Genomic DNA, 12350 nt, shown 5'->3' with positions numbered 1-12350 from the left:
TGCTTCAGCTGGGGACTCTGGGAACCCCCTTCTTCACTCTTTACCAAGAGCCACCTGCTTGATCCTACCCTACCACAATCTACATCTTTGGATACCATGGGTAACAGAATGTGGACATGCGCTGGGCCCTGGCACCAGAAACTCGGATCCCTTTCACAGTTCTGTACTTCTTAACCTTGATCTGAGAAAAGGGCTTTCTCCCCAAGTCTGATGGAGCCAAGGGGGTGGTGATAACAACACTTCCTCATACTTTAGGGAGGGGACCGTGGGCTGAAGGGCTGGGTGCATATCACAACCAGTGAGAGCCACGCGCGAGAGGCGGCAGAGGTGAAGGCAGGTGTCACCCTCCCTGCCCCCCAGCAGTGGGCCAGGGCACTCACAAGACTTTCGTTGGGGTGGATCAGCCCCTTGGAGGGCTGGACAGCCAGAGCCTGTTGGTACTGCTGAGAGACCCTCCATTCAAACTCCAGGGGAAGGCGTGAAGGGTTGTGGAAGGTGAAGGTGCTGGTGGAGGAGCAGCCCACCCAGGTAGGTTTGAAGAAGACACATTTGCAGATGTCCAACTTCAGCTGCAGTGGCTCCTCTCGACTCTGCAAGATCACCTCCTAGGCCAAAGAAAGGAGGGCGGTGCCTGGCCTCACCTTGTGGTCCTGCTTCCCCCCACATCCAGGAGGCCACAGGTAGGCAACTTTTCCTTTTGGAAGGGGCAGCAAAGGCCATCCTCCAACCTGGGCATGGCAGCTTCTGTCACAAGTAGACAGAACAGAACTCAGGGACTGAGAAGGGATGGACAGACCATTTCGTGGAGACATGGGTCCACTATCCAGACCTTACCCCTGAGCTTGCGCCAAATACCTCTCTCCCACCTGCAGGAGGAGTCTGGTTGTTGGTCCTATACTCCATGGGAGAGACAGGCAAGCCCCAGAGTGGTGTTGTTCACAGATGGACCAAGGGCTCTCTCCCTGGGATGCTACTTTGTGGAAGAGGAGTAGCTCCTAAAAGCCAACCCCAGATTGGAAAGTTCTGGAGAAGGATGATTCCTACTCCTGTCTCCTACCTTGAGGTACTGGGAGCCAAAATTGAACTCCAGGTAGAAAATGTGCTGCTTCCAGGAGGTGCCCTTTGGGTAGGTGCTGATGAGGAAGATCTGGTGGGCACCAGGGGCTACAAGGCCCGAGGTGGGCCGCAGGGTGATGTCTGAGCTGCTGTTGGGGGTCACGCTGAAGGTCAGCAGCATGGGGCCTTTGTTGACCAGAAGCAGACTGCGGTAGGAGGGCTTGCCAGATGATACTGCAGGAAATAGCTAGGGGTTGGAGAGAGGAGGAAGCAAGAAGGAGCTCTGCTCTGATCCCCATCCTCCAGATACACACTGGGAATGTATGTGGGCTTGGGCAGGGTTGTCTCCCAGGGGATCCAAGATGCCTGCTACAGCCCAGCTGACACCCTGGGAGCAGGGAGTTGAAAGAGGCCATAGCCTGGCCTGGATGCATCCTCCAGAGACCTCCAGAGATGGAGAGGGGGAGGCTCTGCATACTGGAAGAACACAGGCCTCCAAGGTGGGTTCTTATGGTTAGAGAGGTCCTTTCAGTCCAGAGTGCCTTTGCCCTTGGAAAAGCCATTGTCAGAGATCCAGGGCCAGTAGCTCTGGCATAGGCAGCTCCTTCTAGATGATTCTCACACAGGTCGCTAAAGGGAGCCCACCCGAATCCCAAATCCCCAACTCTCCTTGGGTACCCAGGGTGTAGCCAGCACTAGGCTGAGGCTGGGCAGACTACAAAATGCAAGGCTCACAGTCCTTCATCCATCTAGGGCAACAAATGCACATGTGTAAGTTGGCAGGGAAGCAAAACAGGCTGGAATCCATTGGATCCCAGGAAAGGGGATCCCAGGTGGCCATGGGAGAGGGACAAGGGAGTTAGTGCTGAAAACCCCAAGACTAAGGAGGATACTCTGGGGAGCTGAATACTAGGAGGTGGGGACTGAAGGGCAGAGTGCAGCTGATGGGGTGAATGGAATCACCCCAAGCCACTGTCTCAAAGTGGCACCTTCCCATCAGTAAGACCAATGAAAGGGCTGAGGATAGGGACAAAAATTGGGAGGAGGCATGGAGGCCAAACCAGAACTGGGCACTGGTGGCCTGGGCTCCAGCTCTGGGCTTCTCAGCCCATCACCTTGCTTCACTGGCCAGACCCGGCCTCCAAGGGCCTTGGCAAAAGCCTAGGAATTCTGACTCCTGAGTAGTGCGCCCCCAGGGCTCCTGGTTTGGGCTGCTATATCCCTAGAGTCTAGCTAGGATGTGATGCCTGGGGGTGCTCAATAAGCAAGGCACGAACAAATGGAGGAGCTGGAGAGTTGTAAGCTTGAGAGGGAGAGGACCAAGTGTTTCAGATGGAGCAGCGAGGGGCTGGTACCCAACTCACAGGCTTCTGTGCCAGTGCCCTGATCCAGGAGCAAGTCCCCCATTGGCTGGCAAGGATGTGAGTGTGCGGGGATGTGAGGGTACGGGGATTTGGTGTGAGGCCATTGGGAGAAGAGTGCCATGCAGGCCAAGACAGAAGCCAGGGGTTCTCCCCACCAGCTGCTGGTGGGGCCATGCTCACCTGGGGCGCATCCAGTAAGTACTGGGGAACGTGGTGCTCCAAGGCAGCACTGTAGCTGTGGCCTCGTGCCTGCACCAGCAGACACCAGGATGGACACACAGTGCAATCTTCCTTGATGTTGTTGTAGTTCTGCAGGACCTGCAGGGGGCACCCCAGGAAGAAGCTCAGGGTCTGAGTGCAAGGTGGAAGGCATCCACTCTGCCTGTCCCTACTGCTACCTCTGGGCTGCAGGTGTCCTGAGTTGGGGACAGAAAAGACAGTACTGAGAGCTGCAGCCATGGACGGTCCCTCCGGCAGCAGCCAGGGCCTGGGCTGAGCACTTGCAAACCCTCTGGATCCCCACAGCTGCCTGGGAGGAGGGAGGGCGGGATGTGAAAGCAGCATTCATTCTGTAGGAATGAGCTCGGAGACACGCTGGCCAATGGAAATATAACAGGAGCCACAAATGCTGGCCGCAAATGTGATTTTAAATGTTCCAGTGGCCACATGAAACAAGTAAAACATGTGAAATTAATTTCAACCATCTTTTATTTAACCCAATAGATTAAAAATCCTATCACTTTAACACATAATGGTTATAAAATTAGTAAGGAAATATTTCATATTCTTCTCATGTTAAGTCTTTGAAATCTGTGTATCTTTTACACCTTGCACCACATCTGTATTTGGAGCAGCCACACATCAAGTGCCCACGGGCCACATGTGGCCGGTGGCTGCCTTATCAGACAGCATAGGCCTAGTGCTATGACCTAAAACTCTGACGTGTTCAGCCTAGGCCAAGCTGGGTGTCTGTGCTTTGCTCCTATAAGCCTCCACTGGCTGCCAAAACACCAGAATGGAAGCAAGAAAAGACTCCACTTTGGAAAGCCTTTTCAAAAGCTTGGATGTGGCCTTAAACTTTAGAGGCGAGAACACCAGGGCCAGCAATGTTTAGGAACTTGCCAAGGCCACAGAGCCCATAGGTGACTGGTCTTGACTGCACAGCTCTGTCTATTCTTCTCTGGTCCAGCACCAGGCCAAGCTGGGAAGGAAAACGGGGCTACCTGGGGGACACGCAGGACCTAAGGGGTCAGGATGCCACAGGAGGGCTGGGGACAGCCTGCGTGCCGAGGTCCTGCTGACCAAAAGCAGCTGCACTAGAAAAGCCCTCACTTGATGTGACCTTGCAACCCCGCCTCTGTCCCCAGACCTGGTTCCTGCCTGCCAAGAGCTCCTTTAAAGCAGTGTCCCCAACCCTCTCGGCATAGGTTTCATGAAAGAGTCATTGTCCCATGGATGGGGATGGGGGATGGCTTTGGTGATTCAAACACAGTGCTTTTAGTGTGCACTGCACTTCTTTTATTACTACGTTACAGTATATTATTATTATGTTACAACTTGCCCTGACGCAGACTCAGTGAGAGCCCTGAGCTTATTCTTCTGCAACTGGACAGTCTCATCTGTGGGTGACAGGAGACGGTGATACCCAAAGTGTGAGGCTTATGTCCAGTCTGCACTATAACTTCATTTTGGTTGCTACCACTGCAGAAAACCCTGCTTCACCAAGATAGGATGTTGGAAATGGGAGCAGGTTGATGTTGGGTGCTTTTGTGGCAACCTTGGGAGGTGGTCCCTTGACGTTAGTTCACATACAGAGATTTATCTGCTGACTTGAACACAGTTGTCATTCTCCACTGAAGTGACAGATTGAGTTCCCTGAGCAGACTGACTACGTCATGAGCAGGTAAGTTCTGTGATCCACTCTCCCCCTGAAATGTGCTGCTAGCAGTGACTGGTTCCAAAAGAAATCTGGAGCAGCTGCCATGACTCAAATATCCTGGCCAGTATGTAACTTTAGAAAGCCATCTTATTTCTGTATATAAAGAAAGACTGTCAGGCCAGTAATCCCAGCATTTGGGAGGCTGAGGTAGGAGGATCACTGGAAGTTTGAGACCAGCCTGGGCTACAAAGTGAGTTCAAAGCCAGCCTGAACTGCATAGTGAAACTCTGTGTCAAAAAGACCACAAAAAAGTCTGTGTCAGGTGGTGGTACATGCCTGGAATCCCAGCCCTCAGGAGGCTGATGCAGAAGGGTAACTGTGAGTTTGAGGGCAGCCTGGACTACATAGTGAACTGAAGGCCAATCTGAACTATGCAGCAAGACCCTGCCTCAAAAAGCCAAAAACGAAAAAGAGAACACTCTGTTCTGCATCCATCTCCTCGAAGAATTATGTGAACAGACATGGGTTAAGGGCATAAGCTTTAATGTACTTGATAACTTTAATCTTACAAAATGTTAATTTCAGGTGAAAATTTTCAGCTATCCAGAACTTGGCTACTGATGACTGTGCTGGATTCACAGCCGGAAGCCACCTCTTTGACCTGAGTAGTGAAACCGGAAAACTCCCTAGCTGTGCTGCTGATACAAAATGACCAGTTCGCTTTCCCTGAAGTGGGATCATTCAAAGACCTGATTTGTGCAGCTTGGTTGGCAACAAAGGCGCCAATAACACATCTTCGTGCAGCTCTCCTAAAAAACCCTGCACAGGAACAAGCGCCGCTGCCTCACTCACCAACCTAGAGCGCATACCGTGGAACTCATTAAATTTTTTCTGGCAACTGTGCCTTGGTGTCTTCTGCTATGTTGCCAATTGGCCTCATTATGGTGCTAGCTGAAAGAGGAGTGGGTGCCACCTCTGGAACTGCAGTGTTTCATAAAAGGACATTCACAGCAAATGTCCTTAGCAGCAGGCAGGGTCAACTCTTCACCAACAGTAAAGGGCTCCCAGTGCACCTAGCCATAGGAAGGGTATTCTCAGTGCAGACATATTTGATGAAGTGGTAGATTTCAATAATTATGTTTATCCTTCCTGTTCCTGTTCCTGTTCCTTTCGTTTGAAGAACTCGAAAGGCTTGTCTCTTATTCCACAGTGCATGGTGCCCACCTGCCAAAGTAGCTCTGATGGTTTCGCAGCTTTGCTGGATAACTAGTCACCATACGTTATAAAAGGTGGGCTTGCTTCCACCACAGCAACCACTGAAGAGCAGCAGCCCTGGCCCTCTGCTACCCCATGGCCATGGCCCTCTGCTACCCCACAGCCCTGACCCTCAACAAGGGCCACAAGATGACTAAGAATGTGAGCAAACTGAGGCACAGCCGCCATTGCAGACGCCTCACCAAACATACCAAATTTGTGCAGGACATGGTCTGGGAGGTGTGAGGCTTTACCCCCTATGAGTGGCACACCATGGAGCTGCTCAAGGTCTCCAAGGACAAATGTGCCCTTAAGTTCATCAAGAAAAAGGTGAGGACGCACAGCTGTGCCAAGAGGAAGTGTGAGGAGCTGAGCAACGTGCTGGCCGCCATGAGGAAGGCAGCTGCCAAGAAGGACTGAGCCCCTCTGGAATAAAGCTTTGCAGAAAAAAAAAAAAAAAAAGTGGACTTGAAGAATGTGAATCACCTGCTGTAGTGACCCCATAATTTAAGTAGGACTCTTGGCATTTTCTTTTAAATGCAGATTTCCTTTTGTTGGCTGTCTTAGTCTTCTGCTAGCTCATCATTGGGTCTTCCTCCTTTCCAAAGAAGTTCTCCAGTTATGTTTGCATTTTCCTCATTTGGGTCAGGACTAGCTTGTGGGCTATCAAAACTGTGACCGACATAAGTGTGGGAAAGAGTTGTGGATGGAAGTTGCAAATAAAGTGGGCAGGTCACGTGTGGTCTAAAGTAAGTGTTGGGTTCTGACTTAAAACCCACTTCCACATGCAGCTGAACCACTGAAGTCATCAACTCGCCTCTCCACAGCCTGCCACCAGTTGCAGCTTAAATGTAACTTGCCACTCACTCTTAGGGTTTGATATGAGTCTGCAGGCAGTCGATTTACTATAACCTCTGTGCAGTCAAACTTCTCTGCTGCTGTTACTCTGTATTTATAGCTGCTCCCCAGCACTAACATCACTGCCTCAGGTCCACCTCAGATCACCAGGCACTAGAGTCTCATAAAGAGCACACAACAAAGGTCCCTTGCATGCATAATTTACATCCAGGTTCATACTTCTAAGAGAATCTAACATTGCCACTGACTTGGCAGGAGGCAGAGCTCAGGTAGTGATGCCAGTGATAGAAAGTGATTGTAAATACAGATGAAGCTTTGCTTGCCTTCTGCTGTGTCACCTGGTTCCTAACAGGCCACAGCATCACTCTGTGGCCAGGGTTTGGGGATCCCTGCTTTAAAGAGACCACTTTCTAACTTCGAGAACTAGAAGAGAAGCCAGAAACCCACTAGGCAAGAGCCCCAGGGAGCTACTTCCTGGGCACCAAATTTCCCAAAAGGCTTGATCCAGGCCTGGTTCTTCCCCAGACAAGAGGGAGGCCGCCCATGAATGAGACATAGGGGCCACAGAGCTGGGCTGTGGGCCTGGGAGAGTCTCAAGGCAGTGAGGGCTGCAGTCCAGTCCAAGAGAGGGTGGGAGAATCCTGGCGTGGAAGGTAGGTCCTGCAGTGCCCTCTGTTATTCCCTCCACCCCCACCCTGCCCTCGGGCTCCAGGCCAAGCACTGCCTTCCCAAAGCACCCACACACATACACACACCTTGTAGACGGCGAAGGCCTCGAGCTCCACAGCGCAGAGGCAATTGGAGCTGGGTGGCTGGAAGTGCAGACGCATGGCCATGGACTTGAGTGGGGGCACATCGAAGGTGTCTGGGGTCACCCAGAAGGGGCAGCCAGACCTTCGTGTCCAGACCACTGTAATCTTGCCTTTGGTGTGGTTTCTCAGGCACAGTGGGGCAGGGCTGGGGGCCTTGGGCCCAGGGCAGCCACCGAAGTCCACTTCAGCAGGTTCTACACTGACGGGTGGGGGGAAGATGGCCATATCCCTGGTGCCATCGAAGAAGTACTCCATCATGGGGGGAATATCAGGGTGCTGTGGGGCTTTAGCTTCCTCCATATCCTGCATAGAGATTAACAAGGGTGGGCCCAGCTGCCGTTCTTCCTGCCCCTGCCCTCCTGCCCCTCCTCTCTCAACAAGGCTGCAGAAACTCCACACAGGTCACCCCAACAACAGTGGTATCCACGGAGCTATGAGGACATAGGACTGCCCAAGAATTGCAGGAGGCTGGGAAGGGCCTGCACACTGGGGCCCAGAGGGAGCCAGATACCTCGGGGGGCAGCATGAGGGTCCCATCTCTGTCCTGCTGCAGTGTCCTCTCCTTCAACATGGCAGCCAGGATGTCAGGAGGGTAGAGCGTCAGGCCCCGTGCCAGGTGTGTTCGATACCAGCTGAGGTGCTGCGGGGTCAGGACGGTTGGCTTGGTGCTGTCCGAGTGGCAGGTCCCAATCAGGTCCAGGTACAGGGGGTCCTGCAACATTTGTTGATGTGTAGCGGGTGCTGGGGATTGAACTAAGGACACATGGGAGATGAGATGACACTGACAACAGGACGGCTGGAGGGAGCCTCTCACAGCAGCCTGGCTGGCTAATGGAGCTCACAGCGAGTCAGGAGAAGGATGGGACGCTCAGCCACTGCCTGCCCTTCTTCCCTCTAGGCATGGCACCTGGGCATTCTACTGCCCATCTTATAGCATGGGCAGCCAGGAACCCATGGGCGCAGCATTCAGGCCCTCCCTCAGGCAGCAGAGACTGGGTCAGTTCTATATCCTGCTCTAAGGCTTCCCTGAGCCTATACTGCACTTGTGTGAGGACTGGAAAAGGGTGACACAGCCCAGAGCCCAGGCACCAGCTCTGTAGGTGCTAGGTCTCAGCCCCTCGCTGCTATCTTAGCTAGGTCACAGAGGTCAGTACACTATGTGTATGACCTTATCCTGGGCCCTGGGTTCAGGTTCTAGCCCCAGAGCTCCCTGTCTTGCACATTTTGTGGGCTGATGTCCACATATCTGTCTCCCCCTCTCACTGGCATCAGCAGCAGCAAAGCCTCTGGCTTGGCAGCAGTCAGGGCAAGTTTGCCATACCCACCTGGCTGAGAGTGAACCTTGTGTGCACCTGGCCACACTCTGCTTCCAAAAGCCCAAGGAGAGGTGGCCCAGGGTGGCAGCCACATAAGTTCCAAAACACAGGGAGTGCCCAGCACACCTTGTCTTCCTTGCGTAGTTGCCCATCAGTTAGAGGAGCCACTACCCCTCAGCATTGCCCCCAACTCTGCCTCTTCCCCTCGGTTCACCTGGTGATGAATGAGACAGGCCACCCGCCGGAAGCAGATGATGGGGTGAGTGGGCTGGAAGGTGCAGTGCAGGGTCATACGGGCCTTGCCCACCAGAGTTCCAAAGTGGGGCCTGATGCTGAAGACACTCTCCTTGCAGTCGATGGCAAACTGGAAGTAGGCCACACAGTCCGACTGGTTCTCAATCCACAGGGTCTGCTCCGAGCTCTCTGTGAAGTTGACCCAGCTAAAGTTGATGCAGTAGTGCTGCAGGGACACAGCAGGACCTGGGCATAAGAGACAGGTCCTTGTGAGTGTGCCCTGCCATCTAGGTGTCTCAGAAATATGTCTGGAGGACCACTTCTTGGAGGGACCCTGGAGACAGATGGTCAGGCTGATAAGCTCAGGGCCCCTGTGGTGTGAGTGCAGTTACACAATTTCTAGTGGTGATGGAAAGCTGGCATCACCAACTGTCCAAAATGCTTCCCTACTAGGCCACCAGGGGGCACCAGACACCTAGGCTGAGGGGCCAGGAGGAAGGCCTCTTAGGAGCAGGCACTGAGCTCTTGGGAATCCACTGTGGGCTGCTCCTGCCCTGGGAAGTGTGGCGTCCGCAGGCTGCCAGTACCTGTACTGAAACCAACAACCTGGAGCAGGGTCTGGGAGGCACTGCCAGCAGGTGTGATGAAGAAGTAGTCTATAGCTCTGCTGCCCACGGTCTTGGGATGAAAGAACACTGACACGTTTTTCTTCTCTCCTGGGGGCACAATTCCATGGCTCAGGGAACATGAGAAGGCCTGGTCTTTGGTCAGCATGTCTGTGGCCATTTCAATCTTGAAGGAGGCATTCACCTGCAGGGCCAGGTTAGGAGCAAAGGGCAAGGTCACAGGGTCAGACAGTCTGTGCATGGTACCAACTGACCCAGCAGAGGGGTGAGGCAGCTGGCATCCAGCCTATGCCCGCTGGCCAGAGTGACGGAGCTGCCTCCACCAGAAGGAAGAAGCCTGCCTTGGGCTGCCCAGTGGGAGGCACTTGTTCCTTCTTCCAAAGATACTTTGGGGTACAGCTATGGTCCTACAGTCAGGACCCTCTGGGGCTGTTCTAGGAGTCCCCTGGTGGGTGGGAGTGGGCAGAGGATCCAGAGCCCAGCCCCAGCTAGGAGGAGAAATGCAGGTTGTTGATGGCTGTTGACAATGTGCACATGAGCACACAGGGGTTACCCAAGGCTTGAGATCAAAGGCGTGGAGAAAGGGGGGCATTCTGGAAAGGGGATGGATTTGAAGGGCAGCCAGTCCTGAGGCCCCTGAGCCCTGCTTCCTCCCTCCCAGAACCTGTGCATACCGCACATGGGTTATACAGCTTGATCTGCCTCTCGGCGGTACAGCCCACAGCAACAGAACCGAAGTGCAACAGCTTCTGAGAGTCCTCGGCATCCTGGTCCCCTGCTTGCTTGTGCCTTATGCTCACCAGCAGCTGGGCACATTTAGCTGGGGCAGAGATGGGGAATTCTTGGAGGGAACCCGCTCGGGCCTCTGTGGCCCAGCTGAGCAGCCCCTAGAAGGCATGTGTCCTGGGGAAGAACTAGTGTAAGACGTGACGGCAGGCAAAATAAACAAAATAAAAGCAAGACCTGGGTGCTGAGACAAGAGTAGGAGGCTGTGAGGAGGCCCTGCAGGGCCACACCAGGGCACACAGGGACACACATAGGCCATGAGACTCAGGAGAGGACGGGGGGGTGTTGGGCCTCACCTACAGCCTGCAGCCGAATGCTGCTCTTCTGCCTGCTGCCCTCCCCATACCAGCACATGGCCTGGACTTCATAGATGACAGCAATGAGGGGCTGAAAGGTCACCCTGACCCTACAGGCCAGACCTGGCTCCAGCAGCCCCGTAGTGGGGCATATTTGGAATGGGCTTGGGAACTCCCAGGTGAAGAAGGTAGGCAGGTCCCTGGAGGAGGCAGGGATGGGTCAGGCAGAGAGGCTCTGGGAAGCCATCTCCACTCCCCATGGAAGATGTGCACCCCCCCATACACCCAGAACCCTCTCCCCAGAGCACACTCCTGCCACCGCTGGGTCTCAGCAGCCCACTCACCCCACATTGTCCAGGCAGAACCAGGCTTCAACTGTGTCCCCAATAGCACACATGGGCAGCTGTAGGTATGGTGGGCAGACCAGCTTGTGGTAGGGCAGGGTGGCCCTCAGATCCACACTGAACATCCCCTCTTCTTTCTCAAACCACAGCTGGTCCATGTACTCCTTCTTTGAAGCAGAAGAGGGAGCGGTAGTCAGTGGTCAATGGTACCCAGATGGTATCCTACTGCCCTCTGTCATCCCCCCACCACATCTGCTGATCAGTGGCCTGTGCCAAGGCTCACCATCACTTCCTGTACTCCTACACTGAGTTAGTCTAGGTCATCAAGGCCTCTTTGGTGGGGAACAAAGGATGTGGAGGATCTGGGCATGGTAGAATATACCTGTGTAAACCCAACTCCTTGGGAGGCTGAGGGAGGAAGAGTGCTTGAATCCAGGGGTTTGAGGTCATCCTGGGCAACACGGGGAGACTCACTCCCCATCCCACCCCCATCTCCATATAATTTTCTTGCAAAGAATTTTGAGGAGATTTATGGGAAACCTAGGGTTCTTTAATGGCAACACAGTAATATAGACTTTAGCCCCTGTCTCTCGGGGTGCACCTTTCTGCCTAAGGAGACTGGGGTCTGAGCCTCTGGGAGGACTTCCGGAGCTGGGGATCTAGACGTAGCTGGCAGGATGTGTGCATGGAGGGGAGGAGGGGAGCCCCCTTGCTACCTGGTCCTGCTTCCTGCTCTGTGGTCTCTGCCCCTGTGCCCTGGTGGACTTTACCTCCTCCAGAGGCCGGAAGACAACAGGGAGCGTGAGGGTTAGGCCTGGGCTCAGGAAGATGGGCTGAGGGATGACCGTGAAGAAGAACTTGGTCTTGGGAGGCCTGCAGGAAGGAACCAGAGCATGAGCTCAGAGCAATGAGGAAGCAGGAAGCCTGGAGAAGCCCCCAAGCCGAGGGGCCTGGAGTCCTTAGGGCAACAGAAGAAAAGATGACAAGTGTGTGGAAGGGGGCACACGGGGCTAATCACTGGAGGAACCACCTCTCCACCTCTTTGTGTTCTCACAGACCACTCAGAAGAGAAAGGAGCAGCGCTTGTGCCTCTGATGGGGACACTGGATGGCCTGTGAGGACACAGCTGGGGACAAGTTAGCCTGTTTAACAAGGGCCCTGAGCAGTGAGTCAGGAAACCAGTGCCAGGAAGGGGGGTGCCAGGGATGCAGTGAAGGACAGAACCATAGATGCTGCAGACTCTTCAAATATTAGCAAGACAGTACCGTCAGCAACTCTTTACCAACCAATGTTTAAGTTTAGATGAAATAAACATATTGCTAGGAAAACCTCTCATCAAACTGACTCAAATTATAAAATGGGGGCCGGGGAGATCGCTCAATAGAATAAGTGCTTGCCTGGCAAGCACAAGGGCCAGAGCTCAATCCCCGGTTCTGAAAAAGAAAGAAAGAAAGAAAGAAAGAAAGAAAGAAAGAAAGAAAGAAAGAAAGAAAGAAAGAAAGAAAGAAAGAAAGAAAGAAAGAAA

The 12350-nt window shown here is 53.5% G+C and overlaps 1 protein-coding gene across 4 annotated transcripts in view; it reads right to left on the bottom strand.

Annotated features, from left to right (window-relative positions):
• Positions 1-12350, bottom strand: part of Cfap65 (cilia and flagella associated protein 65) — a 37585-nt gene that overhangs the window by 16885 nt on the left and 8350 nt on the right. For 3 of the 4 annotated variants that reach the window (XM_023723114.1, XM_023723116.1, XM_023723117.1), the window contains 11 exons: positions 11596-11698; positions 10826-10992; positions 10482-10681; positions 10074-10219; positions 9361-9583; positions 8754-9019; positions 7735-7935; positions 7167-7526; positions 2601-2738; positions 1058-1303; positions 381-605 (listed from right to left, as the gene is read on the bottom strand). In XM_023723114.1, the coding sequence (XP_023578882.1) occupies positions 381-605; positions 1058-1303; positions 2601-2738; positions 7167-7526; positions 7735-7935; positions 8754-9019; positions 9361-9583; positions 10074-10219; positions 10482-10681; positions 10826-10992; positions 11596-11698 (2275 nt within the window). The remainder of the gene's footprint in view (positions 1-380; positions 606-1057; positions 1304-2600; positions 2739-7166; positions 7527-7734; positions 7936-8753; positions 9020-9360; positions 9584-10073; positions 10220-10481; positions 10682-10825; positions 10993-11595; positions 11699-12350) is intronic. The other variant, XM_023723115.1, reaches the window with a different exon arrangement.

Source organism: Octodon degus, unplaced genomic scaffold (assembly GCF_000260255.1).
Source record: "Octodon degus isolate 3935 unplaced genomic scaffold, OctDeg1.0 scaffold00096, whole genome shotgun sequence".
In the NCBI taxonomy this organism is placed as follows: domain Eukaryota; kingdom Metazoa; phylum Chordata; class Mammalia; order Rodentia; family Octodontidae; genus Octodon; species Octodon degus.
Note: the sequence above shows the minus strand (reverse complement) of the source record. Positions and strands in the feature narration are given on the sequence as shown.